This window comes from Hippocampus comes, unplaced genomic scaffold (assembly GCF_001891065.2).
Source record: "Hippocampus comes isolate QL1 unplaced genomic scaffold, H_comes_QL1_v1.1 scaffold40, whole genome shotgun sequence".
In the NCBI taxonomy this organism is placed as follows: domain Eukaryota; kingdom Metazoa; phylum Chordata; class Actinopteri; order Syngnathiformes; family Syngnathidae; genus Hippocampus; species Hippocampus comes.
The window spans coordinates 842,976-868,269 of record NW_017842058.1 but is presented as its reverse complement, the minus strand read 5'-3'; the positions used below and the strand labels follow the sequence as shown (position 1 = coordinate 868,269).

At 41.8% G+C, this 25,294-nt stretch overlaps 2 protein-coding genes across 9 annotated transcripts in view; one reads left to right on the top strand and one right to left on the bottom strand.

The window, feature by feature from the left end:
* Window positions 1-107: 107 nt before the first annotated feature.
* mars1 (methionyl-tRNA synthetase 1) lies at window positions 108-17,308 on the bottom strand. 4 transcript variants are annotated; one of them, XM_019861054.1, is made up of 22 exons: window positions 17,050-17,308; window positions 14,143-14,233; window positions 13,976-14,054; window positions 13,580-13,711; window positions 12,789-12,864; window positions 12,366-12,553; window positions 12,087-12,196; window positions 11,900-12,016; window positions 11,265-11,468; window positions 9,922-10,123; window positions 9,528-9,602; window positions 9,259-9,429; window positions 8,287-8,382; window positions 7,736-7,853; window positions 7,403-7,616; window positions 5,249-5,380; window positions 4,997-5,101; window positions 4,569-4,764; window positions 2,849-2,920; window positions 2,590-2,616; window positions 2,212-2,334; window positions 108-536 (listed from the first exon to the last, which is right to left on the bottom strand). In XM_019861054.1, the coding sequence occupies exons 1-22, from the start codon at window positions 17,150-17,152 to the stop codon at window positions 387-389; spliced, it is 2,781 nt and encodes a 926-aa protein (XP_019716613.1). In that variant the 5' UTR covers window positions 17,153-17,308; the 3' UTR covers window positions 108-386. The 4 variants fall into 4 exon arrangements, with proteins under 4 accessions (XP_019716613.1, XP_019716611.1, XP_019716614.1 ...); XM_019861052.1 differs by having other exon boundaries at window positions 2,212-2,340; window positions 17,050-17,307; XM_019861055.1 differs by lacking the exon at window positions 2,590-2,616 and having other exon boundaries at window positions 2,212-2,340; window positions 17,050-17,307.
* A 232-nt stretch (window positions 17,309-17,540) lies between these two features.
* arhgap9 (Rho GTPase activating protein 9) overlaps window positions 17,541-25,294 on the top strand; it is a 43,301-nt gene continuing 35,547 nt past the window's right edge. For 2 of the 5 annotated variants that reach the window (XM_019861060.1, XM_019861057.1), the window contains exon 1: window positions 17,545-17,798. The gene's annotated coding sequence lies outside the window, so the exon portion shown is untranslated. Of the gene's footprint in view, window positions 17,799-25,294 lie in introns of all 5 variants that reach the window. The other 3 variants (XM_019861061.1, XM_019861058.1, XM_019861059.1) reach the window with 3 other exon arrangements.

Genomic DNA, 25,294 nt, shown 5'->3' with positions numbered 1-25,294 from the left:
TGGGTAAAACACTTTCAAAAGCGTACATTGACAGGCTGATGTGGTTTGTATGTTGAATGTATCACAGGGAGAGTATCAAATCGGTTTCTCTTGGTCTAGGGATTTTTCCCAAATCCCTCCATTCTGTTGAATTCATTTGGATCCCTTTGTGTGTTTTCAATTCCCCGCCAGCCTCGCTAGCATTTCATTAGCCCTTGGTGCCAACGCCGCGTTGTCTCAGATCCCGTCACGGCTTTGCCTTTGGCGAAAAGCCTCATCTCGCCATGTACATCTTGTTCCCCTTCTCCTGCTATTGCACCTCCAACTTGTCCCCCCAGCCCCTACCGCGAACCACCCTCACCATTTGTGCCTTTTTTTTTTTTTTTTTTTTGCCTCGCCCGCTTGTCTCACTTCTTTTTGCCCTTGACGGGTGTGGGCTCGGGGCTTGTGCCCTCTGCCAGGGCCAGCTGTTTCTTCAGCTCCAACAGTTTGGACACCTCTGCCATAATCGTTGCCTTGTCGGCCTTCTGTGCTTTGAGAGCACGCACCTTTTCTCCCTGGCAAAGACAAGATACTGGGGTTTCAAATGTGCATTGGTTTTATTAAAATTAAAAATCTGCAAAGGATCACAACATATTCAACTCCCTAGACTTAAAATTTGTTAAACTAATTGTAATGTTCTACTTTTCCGTCAATATTCAAATGAATGTTAGTCTAACACATTTTAATGATGTGCAACCAATGTATATGTCCGAATTAAGTACGTCCAAAGGATTTTTTTTTTCAGTGTAGTTAGTGTGCAAAAACCTTCAACAGTGACTTGGTCAATAAATAGAATTTACATTGGGGTAATGTAAAGGTATCTGATCCCTATTAACATTAACTACCATTGTGAAGAATCTGAAACCAAAATAAATATATAAATGATGTGTCTTCATTGGTTCATTTCAAAACTCAAGGATTGAAAGCCATTGATTGGACTGCATTCATTTGCAAGAAATCAGTGCATGTATTTTCCAGTTAAAAAATAAATATGAATGGCCCTTTAATTTCCTGCGAGTCATTATAAAAAAAAAAATAGCGAGGGTCCATTCTTCATGAGTCGTACAGTAAAATTATACAATTCATAATTGCTCAGTGAGTCAGTTTTGGCAAATAAATACATTATACAAGGTGTCGCCCACCCCAAAAATTTATTCACGAGGAGACAAAGCGGGACTGGGAGGGAAGACAATTTTTTTTCTGCCTTTACATAAAATGTAATATCTTTTTTTAACGCAACAGACTTGCATCAATGTCAATAAACGCCCAAGTCAAAATTAACTATGAGTACTCACTGTAATGGCCTTGGGACCCCCTATTTTAGTCAATTTTCAAATCTGATCCTGTTCTGGAAATGTTGGGAAATCATGGTGTGTAGGATTTGATGTTAATAAATTTAATCGGCACACTTGGGAGTAAAGGAACACACAACGCCAGTGCGTTACGCATTCAAGACACAAACGAAAAAGGAACTGTATTCCGTTACAGTGAAAGGGAAAAACCCCCCACATAACCATATCACAGATAGATTGATTAAAAATTGGGATTATTTTGCAGGATTATGATATCCAAGCGGATCGAGAAGAGTGACAATACGGATCGCGAAATGGGCCGCCTGTTTCCACTCACACGATCGTTGTGAGCAAACGGAAGGTGGGGGAACTGGCTGTGTTTTTGTCATCGAAACGCGGCCAGTTTAAAAAGCAACAGAGACGAAAGGAGCAAGTGATGACCATTTGGAATATACTCACCACAGGACTGATTTCTCTCAAATACTTTTACAAGGAAAAGGTGAGCTGTCATCAGGACTGCTACGTGCGACGGAGCTATAGCTGATAAGCGCTGCACCGCCAAGTCAGGTGTTAACCTCTCGGCACAAACCACCCACATCTTTACTCTTAAAACACCAAAATAGCAATAAATCTAAACTTGTCACGAGGGTAAAAATGTTTTTTTCTGCGTTTCACGTCACGGATTGTCATCACCATTGTATCATGATTTTGGTGTGTGTGTGTGTGTGCATTTACACACACGTGTGCTTGTGTGTGGGTGAGAAAGGTGTAGGTTTAAGATACTGCTGCAAATATTGCCTTTCGTAAGTTTTTTAAACAGCTAAGTAGCAATTAAGAGAGACTATCACATAAAAACAAAATTGTTATTTGCAGAGGTCAAGGTGGGTCAAAACATTACCTGTTCAGCCACAGCCTGCGTCAGCTGCCGGGCTTTCTCCGGGTCGGCTCCAGCGTTTACCTCGATCGCAGGGGTGGGCAGAGTCGCAGCCGACTGAGGGTTGGCAGCGTTTTGAGTCGCCGTCTGAGGATGCAATAAGAACATACGGCGTGTTGTTATTTCAGAGAAGACGACTGACTTCATTTCAGACAATAGCGGGTCTCAGTCAAAGTGTCGACGAGATTTCACGAGTGGTTGATGAACGAACAGATGTGGAGACGCACTGGACTCGTGGCGATAAGAGAACATTCAAATGAGCTGCTAATATCCGTGAAAGCATGCGGCAATCAACGGTAACAGCACCAGTGTGGACGCTTCACAAACAAACACCAATGGTACCTTCTTGTTCGGCGATTCATCTTCAGGCTAGACGAAGGCGGTTGACGAGAAGGTTTAGACAAGGATTATTCTTCATCTATTTGATTAATTCATCAAATACAAAAGCACCTACTGTCTGTTTGCTGTATATCACAATTGAAAAGACGCTGCAAGCAAGCATTCTGCCTGCCTGGATCATTTGCACGGCTAGACATCACCACTTTGTTGCTATTTTCTCGCGCCAATAGAACAGTCAACCTGCTTCTTGGTTATCACAAACCTGCTGTCCACCAAATCTCTTCTTCAAAGCTTCAATCTGCTCCACCTCCAGTTTCTGGAACAATGGACTCACCTGAAGGAGCGTGGGGGGAAGAGTTATTTAAAAAAACACATGGCAGTTATAATGAAGATGCAGCAGAATCAGCCTGACGACTTTGGAGATGTGACGTGAAACGCAGAATCTCAATGCTAACTGTCGATAAGGTTGTTCAATTCGTAATTCAACCGAAACGGGTTAAACCTATCATGTGTATCAAAACAGGAAGTCAGCCATTTTGGGCTTAAGTGCTTAATTTGAGCGAATTCCAGACACTTGTACTCTGACAAACGCCTACTTGGGAATTCGCCCAGTGAGAAGCAGGTATCGGAGACAGATGGCCAATGTTTAACGGCAAAGCTTTTTTTCCATGCCATTTAATGTGGGCGGGGCATGGTCTTGGAGTTTTATTATCATTTCGACGAAGGGGATCTTTCGTTGCAACATGTAACTAATAATTCATTATTTCTGAAGTTATTTTATTTAACCTTTATTAATTCATTATTTACTAAGGGGGGAAACATGGTTTAAAGTGGACTGGAATGGACTGAGCTTGAGTGTAATTCCAGTAGCGTGATGAGTGCAAATGGACGGACAAGGGATGAAGGCACAATTAGACGGACTTCTCCTTTAGTTTACAACAGTGATTCTGAAAGTATGGGCTCCCTCGAGTGGTCTAAGTGTGGCTAATGCTACAATGGTTCCATTTTTTTCCCTCAATAGCAGTGGTTCTTAACCTGGGTTCAATTGAACCCCGAGGGGTTCGGTGAATCAGTCGCAGGGGTTCGACGGAGCATCTGCCATGGAAGTTAAAACACATGTAGCTTGTATGTCTAATGGCGGAAGTCAAGCAAAAAAAAAATTCCTCGACGACAATAGGTTCTAGGCGCCCGCACTTGTGTAAACACGGTATTCATATTAATAATATGTTGGTGGGATACGAGTTAAGCAGCAAAATTCACCTGCTTTGATCCATCTCAGTCAAAAATGACATCACAGCACTCAACGGCTTAGTTTGGCTTGAGAACATCACATGACCAAACCCAGAAAACAGGTAAGCCGTGACAGTCGTTCCCTGAGCCCTAAGGCACTGTGATGTCATTTTTTGTCAACAGTAAGTGGCAAAATGGCAGCCCCCTGTGATGGATAAAAACCAAGGAGATTTTGCTGCTTCATTCATATTCCACAAATGTAATATTCATCAGAATGCCGTGTTTGTTTAGACGAGCAAAGGAGCATAGGACATATTATTTGAAAGAAACATTTTGACTTGACTTCCAATTACATTAGCATTACATTGAAATTGAATTGTTTACAGTACTTTTTAAAAATTTTCCTACATTTAAGTACAGTGTTAATGTTCGAACCTCACAATGTTACAGTGGAGTACAATAAGATTAAACATACGTTTTACGAACATAAAGTGCCTTGCTTTTTTTCTCAACGGCCTACTACACTGCTGTATTTTAATGTTGGTCAAGCATTTTTTGAAGTGGTTCACTTTATGGTTTAAAAGGCTTCTTTTTTCATAAAATTTAAAAAACATAAAATCTGTCTGGTGGCATCTCCCCATCTCAGTTCAGAATGAGTACATCTGAGGAATCTCCTGACATACCGATGTGGGAAAAAAAAAAAAAAAGATGTATTTTACATAATACAAGATGTATTGTGAATTCATACTCACGGTGCCAATGCGGTGGCCAGGGTCAAGGACACGTGTAAAGGCGCCCGAGCCATGTAGCATGGCACTGACGCAAGAATAAGGCGCATTGAGTTGATCCCTGATGATTTGGCTCATCGCCGGCATGTAGGGGAGCAGCATGACAGACAGCAAGCAGGCGACGTTGATGGACACGCCAGTGACAGTGCCCGCACGCTGCCTGAAGGGGAATGATAGATTCTTATTACTGGTCCTCTAAAATTGAATTTCACAATTCCAGGGTGATATTACAATTTGAATGATTGCGTTTGTATCCAAAAAGCTGAGTGACGGTTTATTTCTGTTTCTTCAATCAAAGCAGGGATTCTCGGATGCACTGTATATGCAAATTTGTCTGACCACACATGATATTATAGACAGGGTTTAGCTCGAGCTGGTCATCATAATCTCACCGCTCTGCATCTCCTCCCTTGATCTTCTTCCAGGGTTCATTTACTTGGATGTACTGGTTGCCATGGCGAGAGATGTTGAGGATGTGCTTCAGAGCGTCACGGATTCTGGTGGAAATATTCAAGTGCCATTTCAGTTCCAGCGCAAATAGGTTCTCCATCACCATTTAAAACGTCACAAAACTATACATGTATGGAAAAGCAGACACTTATGCCATCGTGAATGTACTGTATATATAATTCAAGTGGTCTTACTTGACTTTGTCCATGAGCTGGATGTACTGCTGCAGCTCCCAGCCCACTAAAGCCAGCAGCTTCTTATCTTCCTGCAGCAGCTCCATCGCGGGCACACAGCCATCAAAGAACTTTGAAACAAACATGCCGGCTCTAGAGGATGGGGTGGGGGGCAGTTGAAGGAGGGTGAAAAGACAAAAAAAGCAAGGAAAAAATATAGGGGTCATGAAGAGAGTGAGAAAGGCAGCTAAAAATCAGTGGGGAGAAAGTGCTTGATGGGGGAAAAAAAAGGCCTGCTAGCCGCCACACTAATTGATGATAAATTATAGATTGTGTTGCTTTGTGTAATGCGCTCTGCTGATGTAAATGAACATAACGGCCCTCCCTTTGAGCCTCTTCACTGCAAATAATCGAGCTGAGTTGAACACACGCATCAGTGGGCTGCTCGTGGTGAGACCGATCTGACGCAACAAACGCCCATCTACATTTGACTGAATTCCGCCTGACCAACATGCTTTGACAAGATTGTCATATTTACAATGAGCGCTGGGTTTGATGTATGAGTGGAATGAACTTTGCCTGACTCGCACTCTTGCTCACAAGGTGGACATTCTGACACTAATTATTGTGATTGTGATTTGAGGTGTGGTTTTCAGGCCACTGTCTACCTCCAAACACTTCCAGCTGGATGCAGTTTAAGATCTTCTAAAAGAAAAGAAAAAAACCCCACTGCAAAAGATCTTTGATGTGGGATTTAACCCAAATCTTTTTTTTAAATTCATTTAAGAGGCGGTCTAATTGGGCGTGATATTACACCATCCCAAACATATTTACAAAACGCGGGGGGAATCTCTTGAAATAGTTACGTCTCCAACAATCTGTGATCCTAATTGGACTGGGTGTTTGAAGGGAATTACCTTCCTTTTGATTTCACGTTGACTGAATGAAACAGCAATGAATTTTGCCAAACAGAAAACTTTCACAAGCTCACTATGTGGTGATGGATAACTATGACACTCTTGTTTTATTTTAATGTTGATGGATAATGTCATCATTTTCTTGCTTTACTTCAACTTCAACGGACTGATGTGGGACTACTCGCCTGTCCACTAAGGCACAAGCATCAAACAATTTATTTTTGTGGACCGCAAAAGCAAATCATGTGCATCAACTTCCATGATTCTTGCTCAAATCTGTACCAAATTTTAAATTGTCATATGGAATGAAGAATAATGGATATTGCAATCATTTTTTTTTTGGTTATCAACACCATTTTAATAGTAACAATAAATAGTTGAACAAACTACTATCCAAGAATTCTGATTTCAAAACGATTGCACATTTTGGAAGATGTGCGGCCCGTTACGTCTGGGGTAAAAATTTAGAAACAGCATTTTGTATTTCCTTGGGATGTCTCTGTGCGATTTTAAAATTGGTTTGATGAGCTGAAACCTTTGTGTGTGATAAACATGCAAAGAAGACAGAAATCAGGAAGGAGCAAATACATTTTCACAGCACTGTACATCAATTTGTTGTTTACATGTAATGATATGATGGGGTGAGACCCCTGCATTAGGGGTTTGCGCATCCTCTCTGTTGACTTAACTGTTCAGAGTTAAGCAGGCATTACATGGGCTTTCTGTAGCTGTGTACTCTATTTCCAAGTTGGTATACGAGTACTCGCCGCTTTGATGTGGTTTCCAGTTAGATATCTTCTTTCACTTTTTTAGTGTATTTCTGTGTCTGGGATGATGGACATTTATATTTTTCTGTTTTACTGCGATGAGCCAATAATTAATTCAGCTGCCTTATCACAAACCTCGCCCCCTTTTTCCTGTGATGTAGTAAGTACTCCTTCCTTCAACAACACTGCTACTACATTCATTGTTCCTTTTCCCCTTCCAGAAGTGTCGCCAGCATCAGCTTAAAGATGTTCTACGATTATATCAAGAGTAATCATTCAATTATACAGCTAATCACCATGGCGTTGTTATCGCTAATACAACTAATGTTGTACACTCTGCTTCCTTGTCTCTTTTGCAATCCCATACTGCAGGGCTAATGCTTACACTTGCAGGGTTCAGTTGGTTTCTTAATGTGTGAGAAACATGCTATCAGATCTGCTCCACACATAAAGTCCCTTGAGATACCAAGCCTCCTCACTCAGCTCTTCACCTGTTAATGAAGTTGCCCAAGTTGTTGAGCAGCTCAGAGTTGTTCTTCAGAGCCATGTCGGCCCACGAGAAGGCCGAGTCCTGTCCCTCGGGACGGACGTAGAGTAGGTAGAAGCGCCACACGTCGGACGGGATGCCCGTGTCCTTGGCCATGTCGCCGAACACGCCGATGCCCCTGCTCTTTGAGAACTTTGTATCTTCATAATTCAGATATTCTGCACACAAGTCAGAATATTACATGCCTGGTATGGCTGTCGGATGAATAATTCATCACTTTTAAATATCTATGATACAAGTAATACAAGTATTTATGGTGGCTATTATAAATGCGTACCAGTGGCAATCAAGTGATTGACCAGTGTGTAGTTGTCCTGAGCTCCCAGGAGGGAGCAGGGAAACACCACACTATGGAATGGCACGTTGTCCTTGGCCATGAAGTTATACATCTCCACCTGGCGGCAAAAAACAAAACTACAACGTGAGGATGACATCATATTAGATCATGGTGAGATCATCCTGTTCAAAGAGGACTAATCAGCTCTTCTCAGCTCCCACCCAGAACACACGCTGACACACAGACAGACAGAGACACACATACACACACCACAGCTCAATCCTGGGATTTTAGATGAGATGAGATGAGTTGATGTGAATGAAGATGTTGCCTGTGATGGCAAAGGATATATTTATTTCTTTTTTTTTAATCTGTTGGATCTTTTTTTTTTTTTAATGAACATGTAGAAGATGGTTAACTGACACTTAAAGCATGATATTTACTACATTCTATCTGTAAGATCTTAAATCCACTCTCCCACTGCAACACAATGAGAAGTTTATCGTAGACCAGCTGAATCAAGACAAACTAAGTGCATTAGAATATGTTACCTGCCCTGGATTCTTCCACCACTGTTCCCATTTGTCTGTATAGTTGGCAGTGATGGAAACATAACCGATCGGGGCATCAAACCACACATAGAACACCTGAAGAGACAGCGAGAGAGCCATGAATGGCCACAATCACAACTGTGTGTGAAGAAAATATGAACAACTTGTTTGCACACTTGAGCTAGATTTACACAGCACGGTTCCAGTGAGTCAGATTCTTTGCTCCCAAGTGGCACAATTTGGATTAGGATCACGGCAGCACGAATCTGATACATATCGCAAAGGCATAAAGGGATATAGCTTGTCAATGAGATACTGATGTCCACGTGTGTATGAGTCAACCAATTGATGATGTATACACACATACCCAACACAAAAGCATGTTGAAAAACACCCACTGCAAATTTAAACTACACCAAAAGCATAGACAATATATAATAATAAATTTGGGAGAACTTTGCCCCATTAGAAATGTGTCCGACATTAAAGACGCAAAATAGTTGCAGGCTACTGCCAGTTGTAAAATGGAGGTCACTTTCATTTAAAGTAATGGGTGGAAAAGTCAGACATTGACAGACATTTGTAGAAAGAAATAGTTATGTGTTGTTATTTATGTTTCCTAATTATTGTAAGAATTAACATTATCTGTCTTCACATAAATGTATATTATTATTTATAACATAGAATAACATGAATAAAATTTGAGCAAATTGTGTGTTTCATAAGTGTGTATCATATTGGTAGCCCTCTCCATTAATCAGAAGTAGCTCTCAGTCTCTTAAAGGTTGGTAACCCCATGCGTTAATATATTCACTCTGTATTATTGTTTCTTTCCATGTTGCCTTGGCATTTGTGGTGCAATTCATGTTGGAAAATATATTCAGTCAAAAAAACAGACTATATGCATTAAATTATAGTTGGGCACTTGGGACCTGCAGAGTAAATCCATCCCTGGTAAGAGAAAAAGCAGACCTTTTCTTGAAAGTCTGGGTGCGGAACTGGTGTTCCCCAGCGCAAGTCTCTGGTGATGCAGCGAGGTTTGAGTCCATCCCTGAGCCAGGATCGAGTGATCTGTTTGGCATTCGCTGTCCAGTCTCCGCTGCTGGTGGACTTGTTCAGCCACTGCTCCAACTGACCCTCTAACTGGAGAATACAGAAAAAAAAAAAAAAAAAGATTTCTGTGCACATGCTGCCTTAACAGAGAGACTGGACACAAAATGGCTGAACGACACAATTTGTACCTTTGGCAGGTCCAAGAAAAGATGTTTGGAGGAGCGGATGACTGGAGTCTGCCTGCAGACTTTACAGTGAGGTGCCTAAAGGGGACAGGCAGACATAGCTTCATTCAATACATTGATCAATGCTTTTCGATGATGCTTGTGCTCATTCGGGTGAGGGTTAAGTGGGGATCTATCTTAGCTGAGTCGTGCGACAGAGGCGGGGTGCTTGGCGGATTGGTTGCCTGCCAATCGCCATTATTCAGACCTATGGATTTAAAACAGGGGTGGGCAAACTATTGTGCTCAGTGGTGACACAAGCATTTTTTTTCAAGAGATAGATCAGTCAGCTCATTCATAGCTAAGACAACGATCACACTCCATAACTTGTCTGAAACTCATAGGCACAAGAGCTCACCTTGAGTTCCACTGCATTAATGAGTCGCCCACACTTGTCGCACTGGTCGCCACGGGCGTCAGGGTAGTTGCAGTGGGGGCAGATGCCTTCTACAAAGCGGTCAGCCAGGAAACGCTGGCATTGCTCACACCGTAGCTGCTCCACCACGTCTTCCAGCAGGAAGCCATTTTCATGGAGCCTCCAGAAAATGTTCTGGGCAATCCTGAGTGGCAGAAAATTTGGGTCGACAGTTGAACACAAATTCAGACGAAGACAGACCAGACACTGAACCCTCTGAGTAAGAGGGATCATTGTTGTGACAGACAGAAGACGTTAGAGAAATATACTATACAGAAGGGTTTCCACTGGCGATCATTAAAATGTTATTCGGGCGGGAGATAAGGGGAGGGGGGAAGCTTATGTTTGGATCAGAATGTGAAAGCTCTTTGCATGAATCCACTTTGGTCTTTAAGTCTGCGGGTTGTTTTTCCACTTCACATAGTGCCTGATGTCTTATGTGATGCTGTTGCAGATCAAGATGTCTGCTCTTGGTGGGAGAAGAGCGTCTCTTCTTGTGTTTTTGTTCACAATGGTGCTGTTCAGATGAAATTTATCTAACATCACAGAAATTGCAGCAACATAAAAAAAAGTGAGGTGACTTGTAGAAGTTGACCACAACTGTGCTCTAAGATTTATTCAGAGTTATTAAGCAGCTTTGATAGCTGAGAGGACTAAACGTTCAAAATCGCAATCCTGCCAAGATTATTACATTATGTTACATAATATAAATAATCATGTAAACCATGTTTGCCTTTTCATACCTGAGACAAGCGGTGGAAACACGGCATTCTACTCAGGTGAGTACTTTGCAGTGTTGTGACCTCTTTATTTAGCTTATATTTGCAATTAATGCAAATACAGGGTGGAACAATAAACGTACATAATTTGATTTATGACTATTTTAGGAGCTATGTCCTAAATAAAATACCCATGAAGATGTCGAATGTTTTTTGTTTTTTTTAATGACCATTAGAACAATGTATTCCAAAGGATATCGAATTTAACACATTTTAAAGCTTCAACAATATACATAGTTGCATACCACCTATGACAAGCCACACATTTTCTTTAATTGACTGAATTTCCTTGTTTGATTGTTACTGAGCATAATCTAACACACAAAATCTATTTTAATGAATCTCATTCTTCACCTTGGCGGGAAAAGAAAGAAAACAAACTGACATTAAGTATGAGTCAGTTTTACAAAAAAAATTGAATTTGAGCTCAATTGAGTGAGAAGTGGCTGTCATGAGACTACTCCAGAAAGACAAATCTTAGCGATGTGAACCCTGCTTGTAACTTACTCCGTCTGCTTCTCAGTGGTGGTCCTGCCGAAGAAGTCAAAATCAATCTGGAACCACTCATAGATGCTGGCGTGAATGGCGTGGTATTTGTCACAGATCTGCTGCGGCGTCAAGCCTTCTTCACGGGCTTTGTTTTCTGTGGCCGTGCCGTACTCGTCTGTGCCGCACACAAACAGCGAGTTCCAGCCTCGCAGTCGGCTGTACCTGGTAGAAGACAGCATTACAAAAGAGAAAGAGGTCAGTCTAAATAACTTGGCCGAGTGGCCTATTTATGAGCGCAGCTGTCCTCCATTTCCAGAAGAGATTCATTCCTATAGCAGCGACGTAACCCGATATTTGGCATCAGAACGCACACTCTATAACTCAGAAATGCTAATGCTGTAGTAACGTCATCATTATAGCTAATAATTGTGTGGAAAAAAAACTCACAGGACATAAATACAAAACAATCAAATGAAAAACAGTCAGTACTGCTGTATCTGAGTGTGCCTTTTTTGTATTATGGCCGGTGACCACATATTCATATGCCACTGTGCAAACTAGTTCATTGTGCATCGTCCATAACCTCAAAAAAAAAAAAACAAACAATTTTCAACAGAAACCAGGATCCCAATACTCTTGTCCCTCTTGGGCACCTGGAGAAGACGTCAGCGCTAAGAACGCAGCCAATGATGTTGCCAAGGTGGGGTACGTTGTTGACATAGGGCAAGGCGCTGGTCAACAAGATGTTTCGTTTGCCCTCCTGTGGCAGACTGAAGGAAAAGGAGAGTGTAAATCATCATAGTACCCATGTAGAAGAGTGGAATAAATGCAATGACATACATCGGGTGGAGCCTCTCAGTGGCTGCTGCGGAGGCATTGAAACCCTTGTTCCACGTGAGAGCAGCAGCTTCCATCTCTTCCTCTGACACCGCACGTTCCCTTTCCTCATCCTCAACAAATAGGGAGAACACAACAGAAAAATACCACTAAATACCTCGGACCCTAATGTACACATTTTCCCTCTGTTCTTTTTCAGTTTGTCTGATTTTGCAGGACAACAGGACCTCTAATGCACCTTCTTGAAGTCTAATGGTTTATTTGCAGTGATCTAGCAGGTACCTCAGCAGGGCCGCTGTTGCAAGGATGCGTGCCGCCTCTGCTCTGGCCGCTCTGCGGCGCAGGCTGCCTCTGCATGAAGCTCTTCATTGCCTGCAGGCCTTTTCCCTGCAGCACTTTGTGAGACGCCGACACGCAGCTCTGTGAGGCGGCCACACGGTCGAACCAAAGCCTCACAGACTTGTGGTCACCTGGAAAAAGCAAAGAGAGGGATGGAGAAAAAGACTCAGAAAAGGACCATGTATATTTAAGCAAGTAAAGGAAAGGTCTAGCTCACAAAAGACAATGATTAAACTTTTAAGAGCTATCAAAGTTGAAATTTCATCCAGATGTAGAATTTTACAATCACTCTGTCGGTGATCATGAGCACAACCTGATTTGAAATGCTGAGGGATGCACATGTCTCAACACAGTGTTAATTCTCACCTGAGGCGAGCGATGGTGCGGACAAAATCGGATGCAGCGCGGCACACACAACAAGATCAGCCACCGAAACAACATCCTGAGACAAACACAAACAAGATTGACTGCAATGAAAGCACGCTTTTACCAATCATTTTCAAAACACCTATTACAAACATTTACAGCTCACTTAGTAGGCAAAGCAAATTGATAAATACTGTACTACATTTCATCAGTTCAGTGAGTGGCCTGTGGCGTTTATTTGATGAGAGTAGCAAACGGTTATTACAGCAGAGGCCATTTTTGTCCTAATACGATTTCATCATAATACAGTATATGTTTTGCCACAGATAATGATGTTGGGGGAATTCGTGCACTCGTGGTTACCAGCCTGTCTCACTATTCTGAGTTGTTGGCTCCTGCCGTTCAGTAAGGAGTTCGCTCTTCCCGTGCTTGTATGCTAGGTTAATTGAAGACTTTAAATGATCCTTAAGTGTAAGTGAGAGTCTGAATGGTTGTCTGACTGGCGACTGGTCGAGGGTGTCTCGCCAAAAGTCATTTAGGATCGGCTTTCTATCCATTGAGGCCTGGCGCTATAGGAAATGGGTGGATGTTGAAAAGTTGACAATCTTTTGCTCCCAAATTTGTATAAGAATTTGGAATGGGGTGTAGAATGTCCATCGCTAGTTACACAGTGGTAGGTAAATCTCTTTGTTTTATGTTTAGTTTGACAGTAAACTTCAAATTGGAGTGGCAATAAATAGCAGGAAGCCTGTTATGGTGGAGACAAATCTTTGAGGATCGGCTTGTTGTACCCCAGTTAAATACGGTGTGTTCGCCTTGGTCAAGCTTTGATCCAAGTAGCTGAGGGGCCCTGCGAGGACTTTGGTGGCCTCCAATTCTTTCCCCTGAAGCACCGCCATATGAAGGGCCTGCAGGAGGGCAGGCTAGGGGAAAAAACAAAAGACAATATTTACAACAGAGGAAAATGACTTTCTCTCTTTGCTGGGTCCGAAAGCACAATTGAATGATTATTTACACGATTTTAAATCCCCACTGGCAGCGACAACATTTTCAAGCACAATAAGAGGATTTTGCAGGCGAGAATATGCAGGCACAGCAACTGAAAGTCATTTGCGTCTTTTTGAGGGTTGAGTGTTTTGTAAAACAGCAAAACTGAAACGTCTGGTGTTTCACACTGAGGAGTCTACCTGGAGATCTGTGGCTTCCCATTCGAGCCACTGATCACAAGCCTCGCTGCACTCTTGTCCGCTCACTTCAAACATGTATCTAAGAAAACAACAAACGTGAGCAAAATTTAGATACTCTGGAATACATGCATTCACTTACTTTGCAGGGAGAACTGTACATTACTGACCGGCAAATGGCATTGGGGCTGAAAAGGTGCTGTCCATTAGGAAGGAGCAGGGCTGGCAAAGATGGACGACTCAGGAATGGCACAAGATTTTCTTTAAAAAAAAAAAAAGTGTAAACTTGAATTCTGTCAAACTTAGAGACAATGATTTTGTCTAGTATGATTTAGTACAAGTACAGTATTAGAGTAAGATGATATGGACAAAATTTAATTTCTTGATATTCATGCCAGATATAAAATAACACACGATAATATGACAGCGATATTACTATGGGGTCAGTCAAAACTAAACATTTTTTTAAGAAAAAGCAAAACAGTATCCAAAAAGAATGGAAAATGTGTTTTGTTTTTTTTTTTTATTAGAACTTACGAACATTCATCAAAATTAACAGTCAGCAATTTTTTAAATTCACAATGTACTGCAAATGTGGTTTAACAATTAACAAGTTTACGATACAAAAGAAGTGTTTGTTGTGCATGCGTTTACTACATTAATGTCAGTGTTGTTTAGTTGCAATTTGTCCACGCATGTGTGGCTTGACACGTTACGTAGCTCTAGTAATAAGGCCTGCAGCGCAGGGCACAACGCTTCCAAACCAGACTTTGACTGGACCGTCGCAAAAAATAGCAGTTGGCCACTTGCTTCCAATGTGAACTGTGACAGCCAGGCTTCCCATTCGATATGATGCATTTCATCAAATTTGTAATCTATAAAATGATGCTGTCTGTCAAGAAACACACAAACTGCAACAGAAATACAGTAGTACGTCGGCAGATTATCATGATCAAAATCATCCATTCCTAAATAAAACTAATCTTTTCAAGTAATAATTATGTTATTTGTTATATTTTGTTTAATTTTTTTGAGTGAGCCATTCTGCACTTCTGTCTCACCGTTCTCCCACAGTGAGGCAAATTTACATAACCGCCCAAAGAATGAGTTTGTACACCCATGAAATGGAGAGCTAGGCTGGGTGAAGTTTCAGAGCCACCTTCGAGTGATGGATGAAATATACTGTCTGAAACACTACCATGCAGAAACACCCACAACCTCACACAGGAGTGACACCCCTGCTGCAAGTCAAAGTCAAAGTGTCATCAGCGGTGCATTGAATTTTATGGGATGCACAAGGCAAGCTTCTGTTAACCGCCACACACTAGATTACTTGGTGAAGTTGTCGACATGCTAGAGAGTATTTGTTTGGTGATGCTTCCATGTGCAGCACACTGACAGGGGAGTGCAAGATGGTGCTTGCTTTTTTCCGCACCACTCTGGGCTCTGTTCCTGCAAGGAGAACCCTTTCGAGTTGCAAGGCTCCACCTCATGTTCTCATTATAATGAAAGGTGGGATCGTTATTGGCTGAGTGGTTTATGGGGCAGGGCATAACATTGCTCATTTACATAATACTGGGTGAGCCCCTCAAAACAGGGTAAGTACAGTAGGACAAGAACCAGGGTGTGTAAAATTTTACATGATGCTTGATTCTTCGTGAATATTGTCAACAGCATGCCACTAACGTGTAAATTAGAAAAACAACGCATATGCCATGTCTCATTTAACATATTTAAAAAAAAGGCACATGCTTAATTTTCCATATAGTACAGAAGCATGCCAGATGGTGGCGGCTAAATGATTCCCAGGATCTGGCTGCTGAAGGAACATCATCTGGGATGAGCAGTCCACTCAGGGGTGAGGTGATGAATAATAATGCAGATATTTGCCCAACTTGTTATTCCACATTTCACAATTTTTTATGATGTTGTTCAAACATGTTTTCACATGACTGACTGACTGACTGTCTGGCACAAGTCAAACAAAATTATTCACCGAGTAAGTGCCTTCCAATGTAATATATGTCATTAAAAAGAAAATAAAGAAAAAAGGAAAAAAGGAAAAGTCAGACATGCAGATATAGTTGTGTTAATGCCTGAATGTTTGCAGCTTGGATGCAGACACCTCGAATAAAAAAATTCCCGTATGTCCATAGATCATTGCTTTTAAAACATGTAAATGGAGACTGTGTATTTGGCAAAAGAAGCACAACCGACTCGGTGATTGCCTTCCACTGGGCTCCTTTCTTTTCAGATGGTAAACAATGTGAAAATTGTTTCGCTCATGTTGTCTGTTTTTTTTTTTTGTGTGTTTGAGAAATAAAGATGGTTGTCACATTTTCACAACCGAGGGGAAAAATACATCTTAACAGGATGTGTTTTGTTAGGTTAAGCATTTAATATTCGAAGGTGGCATTTTTTTTTAGACTGCCACAAGACAATGCATACAAATCATGCTTCTAATTGCCAACAACAAACAGCGATTTCTTGAATAACGCCATGGATGGGGAATATCTTGCCTCTCCAATCTGTTGCATCATCAGTAATGCTCCCTGGTTCAGATTCTACCATGTCATTGCTGTCTTCTATTTTCTGTTTTATGAGTCCCCAATGTCTCAACCCCAGTTGACTTTCTTCATTTACATCTTTTTTTGACCTCTTCCGTGGATATCGAAAAAAGAACAAGCAAAGTAAGGAGTAAAGGATATTTGTGTTTCAAATGTAAGTGAAAGAGTCGTTTCGAAAAATACTCAAGTACAGATACCTGAAAAAGCTACACAAGTAACAAGGTATTTGTACTTTATTTCTCATCAGTGCAAAGCATTATATTGAACAGTAGAATACAAACGGCAATCGTGACGTCAAAGGCGTCTGTCTGCTTGCCACATGGTTCACCCACCTGAAATTGATTGAGAGGTAGGCAATAAATGGCACGAGCCAAACAAGCTTACGTGGACCCCAAAACAGCCACTTTCACGAAAACTCAGCCCAAACGATGCAAAACCGCACGCAATGCCAAACGAGCCTGACACTTTTCTTGTTATAAACACCGAGCTAAGCTTCAGTGTCTCTCTTACCTTCGTGGTTGACAAACTGGACGTCACACTGCACTCCAGCTTCTTCTAAAGCAGCTAACACTTTTAGGCAGTGCGGGTTGCCTTCGCTAATAAATAGCTTCATTTGGCCGTTGACTTATGACTTGTTTGGGGAAATGTCGACTTTTAAATACGCTCAAGTGGCTAAAATGTGACAACTTTGCCGGTAGGTAAGATCCACGCACACGCGCTGATGCAAGGCAATAGCGCGTCATTGATTCATGGCGGATTGTAGTTTTTAGAATAACGTCTGCGTATTAGTTCGTCGATATAGAGACCACATTTCCCATAAAGCTTAGTATCGGCACTACATTCGCGAGGTTGGCTTGGTTCAAACATGAAGAAGCATAGCGGGGCGGTGTTTGTTTCGCTGCCTTCCTCTGAAGCTCGCGTCACAGCGCCGACTGTCTGTGGAATCTGATTGGATGAATGTAAAATCATATCGCGTGAGTTTAGCCAATCTGCAACCGGGAAACTCATGTAGCGCAAGCTGTATTTTTATATCCGCTTAAAGAGCTCGCAGAAGGCAACATTCACTAAACCGGGCAACGTAAGTGCTCTCACATATGTGACTGTTATTAATATGCAAAAATAAGAAAGTGCCAGACGGAGTTGTTCATATTTGGCAAGCGATTTTGGACATCGACCGAGGATTAATGTGCTAATAAGCAGAGCGCAACAAACTAACCGAAGGAACTCTCCAAAATAAAACATTACCTCGCTGCTGCAAGGTGAGTGCTGGCGCCTCTTTTACACACGCAAACTCGACATTTGTGTTGTAAAATGTTAAACTTTTCTGTGCATTATGACTGCATTAAAATGTGTGTGTGTTTTGTTAAGTGTCAATTAAACTCCTAGGTGAGTTTATTGAAAAGTGGCATATGCTGTATTTGCATTTCTTTTATTTTATTTTTTAGATCTATACAGATTTAGTTTCCAAGCTGTTGCATAATTTTCATAATTATTTGTCCACATAGTACAGTTCTTCTCAGTTGTAATTACAACACTAATTTCATGTTATAAATGAGACATTTTCAATGTTTTACTTTTTTTTTTTTTTTTACATTGAGGCTGTTTAAATCTCCTTAGCTCCATTATACGTTTTTAAAGTTGATTTGAGCTCTTAAAACATTGATAAAATATCAATATGCAGTCACAGTAGCCACTGCCAAAAAATACTTTAGGCCACTGCTGCCACTATTGATCCACCACCAGGTCAGAGATGCACAAGTGGCAACAAATTTGCCTGATAGACAATGTCCAAAACCTATTGTTTCCACATCAATGTCAGCAAAACAATTTTCGCACATGCTTGAACCTGCAACCACATCCTGTGGAAACACATTTCACTCGAACAAAACTTTTTTAAGCTGATGTGGGCCAATACATGGCCCGCGAGAGCGATACATCTGGCCCATCAGACAGTGACGTGAACTTCACTGTCCTTAAAAAGGACATCCTGTGGAAAATTTACTTTTTAATGTTTGTATACAAGTAGTTGTGTTTGTGAAAAGCCTGCCCACGACTCAAGTGTGAAATTGAACAACTCCGTAAAATTTTCAGTTTCTGCATATTTCTAAAAATTTTCTTGAGAGTAAATGTTTTGCACTTCCGCACTTAAGGTAACTTTTAATTAGTGGGGCTAATTAACATTCAAACTAGCCATTTCTTCACCAATGACTTGGCAGCTAGGCTGGCCAAAGTTCCAGAGTGAAAAAAACACTTTGACGCAGCAGCCGAAACAATCATGCCCCGGCCAAAATTTACTCTGTTAGCACAAATTAGCAATGGTGAACCGTGTTACCAGCATTAGCTTCGGAGAGTAAGGCTATAATAATGTTCGGCTACTTGGGTTTGCTGGTTACTTGTTATGTGCCATATTATGTGCCACACCAAGTCTATATTGCTTTATTTTAAATATATTTTTTTTTTGCTATATGCATCCCCCACTCTTAATGTAATGGAATCTTTGGGCCCTTGCGTGAGCAATATATCAGTATTACCATCTCATGAACGTCACCTGTGAAGATGTTGGTAGTGTGGCATGTTTGTGTTTGGCAGTTTGGCTTTTATTTTGGGTGCTCACTTGTTTTCCACACTCTGAACGTTGCTTCCATGAGTAGAAGCAAGCATTTTAAACCAAAGTGACCCTACCAAAAACAAAACAAAAATTAAAAAAAAAAAACACGTCGAGTTGCTTTGCAAATTTGCGTTTGTTTCGTAGCCACTCTTAAGTCTATGCAAAGCAGGAAATTTGATGCCCTCACTTTTTTCCCAGCCCAGTGCATCGTCACCGGGCTGGAAAGATTATTCTGCAGTCGCAGCCATGCTGATTAAAAATGCCCCCATTGTACCATGCGCCGTATTAGCAAGGAGCCCGCAAGTTTATGCTGTAATTACTGCGGTGGGCTCCACGGCGCAGTGTCACAGAGGTTTAGTGCTTTGCATGGTGCTGTGTCACTAGTCAGATTATAGTGCAGCTCCGGGATATTTGTGCAATAGAGGGAATTGCGCTGTGTCTACTGAAGGAGTGTGCTTGCTTGCATGCGATCAGCTGTGTGGCATTATAATGTGCTACTTACAGATTTGAAATTTTCTTTTTTTTTCCCCCTTACATAGCAGGGGTCCCCAACCTTTTTTGCCCCACGGACCGGTTTAAGTCAGACAATATTTTCAGGGACCGGCATTTAAAGTCTGGCGGATTAATACAACAAAATAATATGGTATGAGCTGCATGAAAACTGTGGTGTTTTCGAAATATAATAATAAACACAAGGAGCGTCTAATCTGGTCGCAACACTCTTATCGCTCTGGTAATGTTTAATGCCTTCAAAATACGATACAACGCAAATTCAAAGTGCATGAAAATGACGACTCACCACAGCCCCGAGCTTGATTTTCTGCAATCAGACAGTCCCATCTCGGGGTAATAGGAGACAATGACACCTCAAGTGTGTGGTTTATGTCCAGTCTACTTCGTAATTTTGTTTTAGTCGCAGTTGCTGCAGAAACTCCCCACCTCACACAGGTAGGATGTCGGAAATAGCAACAGTGCTATTGTGGCGATCTCAGAGTATTCAGCCATAACTTGTACTTTTAAGGCCGCCGTCATTTGCGATCTCCAAGCAGCTTTTTTACTCACTTCGTTTTGTTTATGAGCGTCATCGGTCACGTGACCGAGAAGTGTGCCTTGACGTGAGTCAAGCGTGACACAGACGGATGTAACAGAGAATCCGGTAATTTTTCAAAATAAAACATATTTCGTATTCCGAAATAAATAAAACGGAAATAAGGCAAGTTCTTTCTGTGCGGCCCGGTACCAAATGCCCTGCGGACCGGTACCGGTCCGCGGACCGGCGTTTGGGGACCCCTGTTACATAGTGTTTATTTTCCATGGATGGTTCGGATTTTTTGGGTCAGTTTTGACCGAGGTCAAGAACATCCTCAATAACTGTTTGTAGCAAAATATAAACTACAGTTCTTTTCAAAATGTACCAGTATTATTTTAATAGCCTCAGTGCCATTTATCAATGGATAAATAATCCTGAACATTTCAGAGAAAAGGGGCATTAGTTTGCCACGAATATGCCTCGAGATACAAGTGACCCCGCTTATATTTTTTTCAGCTGCAAGATATCGTTTGTCTATTTTTTTCCTTTTTTCCCCCCTTTGACTTGCAACAGAGAACTCAACTTAATTCCACACTTTTGCAGATCATGAATAATTCTTCAAAAGACCCTACAAGCTGTTTAATGCCACTCACAGAGGACGTTTACTGTCAAAACAAACATAAAATAAAGATAACATTACCTGTAAACAAACACATAGAATTTGATATCAGTATTGGGCCGATACCAGCCTTATTGTAACATATCAGGTACTCATGGAGTCTGCTGATACGAGCCGTCGATACTGAAAGTTAAAAAAAAAAAAGAAAAGGGAACATTAAGCCCACCTCGGGTGTACTTGGTGCTATACTGCAGCAGTTTGACAAAACTGAATCATTTGCATCAGACAGAAAGGCATTTATGCACATTTTTTTGTGTTTATATATCAAAAGTACTAGAGCTATCGGTACTCGGTATTTGTGAGTACTCAGCGTAAACAACCATTGTGGTCATGTTCTGAAAAAAAATGGTTAAAAAAAAGGGTTAATATAACTGCAAGTTACTGGAGAGTTGTGACCATCTCCATGTATATCTTCATGTCTGCCTCGTGGGGATAAACGTTTCAGATGATGGATGGGTGGATGAGTGAAGGGATTATATTGCCCCAGGTGGCCAAGATACACACAACAGGAGGAGCAACACAATCGCAATGAATTACTTCTGCTCAAACTGTATAATGATTTTCATTCTTTTTAATAATGTTATAATCATAAGTTTTAATAATTTACGATATGGTCCAATGCTATTTTCATTTTTTTAAAAACGCATTATGACCAATCACGACTTAGCTTGCAAACTTCACATGACCAGTGATTGGTTGCAACCTGAGCCCTGAGCACATGTGATGTAATTTTCAGTCAACAGCAAGTGGCAAACTGTGTTTTTAGAGATGCTAACTGTACATGAAAAATAATGAAGCTATTCAATTAATTATAGAGAAAATATTAACTTTTTACTGCTGAAAATGGCAAATTTAGTCAAGTATCCCTTTAATGGTATTTCACCAGCGAAAAATGATTTGAGATACAAACATTTTGAGTAACACTCGTGGTCATGACATAAATTAAACTTGTATGTTAAGACAACACTGTATATAAATTACCTTGATTTTTTTCCCAATGGGAACTTTTTTCAAACAAATCGCTGGTCCATCAGCTTTGAAGGTGCCACTGTTGATTTTTTTTTTTTTTTTTTTTTGCATCACCAGCCCGAAGTTAGTATAATCACTCAGATTTGGCCCTTTTTTTAGTGGTCTGTGGGCCAGTTGTGGTTGAGGCCTATGAATTCTGCATAGCAACAAGTGGCAAACGTGCAACAAGAGTCTGCGTGATTCCTTTTACTTAATATTATAGTTAATATATGTTAAAAGTGTGTATACCCTTCATTGTTAGATGGTGGCGGTATCTTATTGTCCAAGTTAGGTACAACAGTAGGCCTACAAAGGCATCAAAGTTGCGTGTGCTGCTGTGGGAGGTTGAGCTGCTCTTCCTCCTCCTCCCCAACAGTATCGTGCTCACTTCGGCTACTCAGTGCTGTGATTAAAAAAAAAAAAAAAAAGTGGGTCTTTGACTTGTCTGATTGCTTTTGACAGCTCACTCTCTTCCGCGGCGGATCAATGGAGCGCAGCGCTCTTCATTAGAAACATCAATGCAGGGCACTTCCCCCGAGGCTCAGCGAGGCCTCCCCTTGCTCTGCCAAAGCCTGTTTTTGCCTCGCTTGGAAAGAGCATTCTTGACATTTCATTTGCTTTAGTTTTGTATGGGTAATGTAAATATGAAAACTCACAGATTTAAAGTATGCCAGATCAACGTCCAAAAATGGTGTGTGACTGCTAATCAATTGTGTTATACAGTACATACAACATAGGCGGTCAAAGTCCATTTGTCCGTTTAATGCTCATCACACTTTTTCTCTTTCGGGGTGTTCACACGGCACACATTTGATCCGGCGCTGCACCGATGTATTTTGTTGTTTATACCGGAGCAAATTTTGTGGAGTGTTCACACGTACAAAGCCGCTGAGCGTGGCAGCACCGGCACAGCGTCGGTGCAGCTCCACTTGCGTTCACACGGCAGTTTCTGCAGTGGAGCAAAATGACAGAAAACAAATGAGTTGTCGTGTTGGTTCTTTTTTAAACGTATACACAACTCAAGCAACTACTGTACAGGCACGTCCTTCTCCTTCTCGGTCTCCGTGCCTTCTGCTCGAGAGTGACCGCCCCCGATAACGTAAATCAACGATGACTTCAATGACACTCAGAAAAGCAAAAATGTAATGCGCCAAACAGAAAAATCAAGAGAGGAAATCACAAAATAAATTCTATGGGTTGGGGGGGGAAGGGGGGTGTTGTGAACACACAACAAAGGAACAAACTACACAAACAACTCCGAGACAGTCCAGTCTCCTACAAAAGGAAAGATGACTACCCCCCGTTCTAGTTGAGATGGTATAACCCAAGAGGTGCTTTGCAGCTGTTACCAGCCTCGTCTTGTGTCGTTATTAAACGAACACATGACGGAAGTCCGACAGAGCACGAAAGCAACGCATTCTCGCCGTACGTAATCAACTCTTCTCATGCGTAGCGAGGCTACTCCCCCCTCGCAAACGATCATTTGCTCCGGAGCAAATTTTAGCGTTCACACGTGCAAATTTACATTGATGCTGCGCCGCAAACGAGCATTTGCTCTGGAGCAAATTTTTAAAACACCTCCCTGAGGTGGATCAAATTTGGTCCGGTGTAAGCTGTTTAGCGGCGCTACGCCGGAACAAATTTGCACGTCTGAACGCTCAACTGGCGCAGCACCGGTGCTGTGTCGGACCAAATGTTGCTGTGTGAACACCCCTTTTGCCATGACTGATCCATTTCTGTAGTGGGCCAAAGTAAAAGCAAAAAATCATGGAACCTGTGGAGATATTCAAGAAAGTTGCAACAGAAACATTGATGTGAAGCCACTGATCATGTGTGCGGTTTCACACAAGAATCACCAACAAACAATAAGGTAGGAAACAAAAAACATCAATATGCAATGCTTTATTTCTGTAAATCTCTGCATGTGTTTACATTTGCAAACAAGCACCTCTACAGCATTACTAAGAAATCCCAATGTCCCAGCTATTTTGACCTATTTTTATTTTTAGAATCGACTATACAGTATACAGATATTCAATATTCTGATTTCTTGGACGTAAGATTTTAAATGTTCTGTAAAGCGCTTTGTTACAGCTGCAGCAGTTGTGAAAGATCGATATAAATATAGCTGTTTTGTATTGTATTGTGGGCGGCCAGGTGATCCAGTGGTTAGCGCGTCACACTATCACAGTGGAGAGGTACCGGGTTCAATTCCGGCTCCGGCCTCCCTGTGTGGAGTTTGCATATTGTCCCCAGGCCTGCATGGGTTTTCTCCGGGTACTCCGGTTTCTTCCCACATTCCAAAAACATGCATGGCAGGCTGATTGAACACGCTAAATTGTCCCGAGGTGCAAGTGTGAGTGCGGATGGTTGTTCGTCTCTGTGTGCCCAGCGATTGGCTGGCAACTCGTTCAGGGTGTCCCCCGCCTACTGCCTGAAGACAGCTGAGATAGACTCCAGCGACCCTTGTGAGGATAAAGCAGATCAGAAAATGGATGAATGGATGGATGTATTGTATTCTGTTTAATTTGTCTTGGCAACCACCTACAGTAACAGGCAGAACAGAATTAACCCGTGTATCCACTTTTTTGCTAAGTGGTGTGCTGTGACATATTTTCCGATGGGAAATATGTGCCTTGGCGCAATAAAGGTTGGGAAACACTGGGTGATAGGAAACTGGAGTACCAGGAGAAAATTCAAGGAGGCTCGGGCCGGAACATGTAAATTTCACACAAAATACAATACTGTCCAATACATCTTTATTCATATAGCGAGGACTGAGGTGAAATTCAACCATTCCACCCCCCTCTCGACTGGGAGACAGATGTCCGAACCATTAGCTTCACTGCATTTTCATCTTCATATCTAATAAATGCAATGTCAAGTCCAGATTTACACACACAAAAAAGGCTATCATTCATATTATTCCTCTCCTCCTCCATGTAAAAACTCATCAAACAAGGCGGGAAATGTACTTGGTGCATCCCTCCAGAGCATCCAGTTGCTGCTTTGGTCTGACGGGCATACGCCAGCCTGTCTGGTTTTTGTTCCTGTTTGCGGAAGCGGGAACTCTCTGAAGAAGTTTGTCTGTGTCGGCGGCGCGCCGGCTCCGGGCTTTGTCGTAAACACGGGCGTTGCATCAGTTTGACGCTTGAAACGGCTGGAAATGATGGCATCGCACATATGAAGTGTTGTGGTGCGTAGCGAGGCACAAAGAGCAACACATGCCAGAGATGCCGCTTGTTGTCATGACAGTCGTGAGCCAATGACGGGCTGGTGTGTCGTCATCCAGCCTCTCATTGGCTTCCTGGCCGGCCGCCATTCAAGAACCCGGCCCACCTGTTAAGTCTGACACACACACACACACACACACACACACACACACACACACACACACACACACACACACACACACACACACACACACTCT

Bases quoted from the DNA above. Each gene is read 5' to 3' on its own strand.
- mars1 (XM_019861052.1), bottom strand. From the start codon at position 17,152: ATGAAGCTATTTATTAGCGAAGGCAACCCGCACTGCCTAAAAGTGTTA. The intron at 9,603-9,921 runs GTGAGCTCTTGT...TGTCCCCTTTAG, and splicing joins TTAATGCAGTGGAACTCAAG to GCACCTCACTGTAAAGTCTG. The intron at 5,381-7,402 runs GTGAAGAGCTGA...CCCATCCTCTAG, and splicing joins TTGGGCAACTTCATTAACAG to AGCCGGCATGTTTGTTTCAA.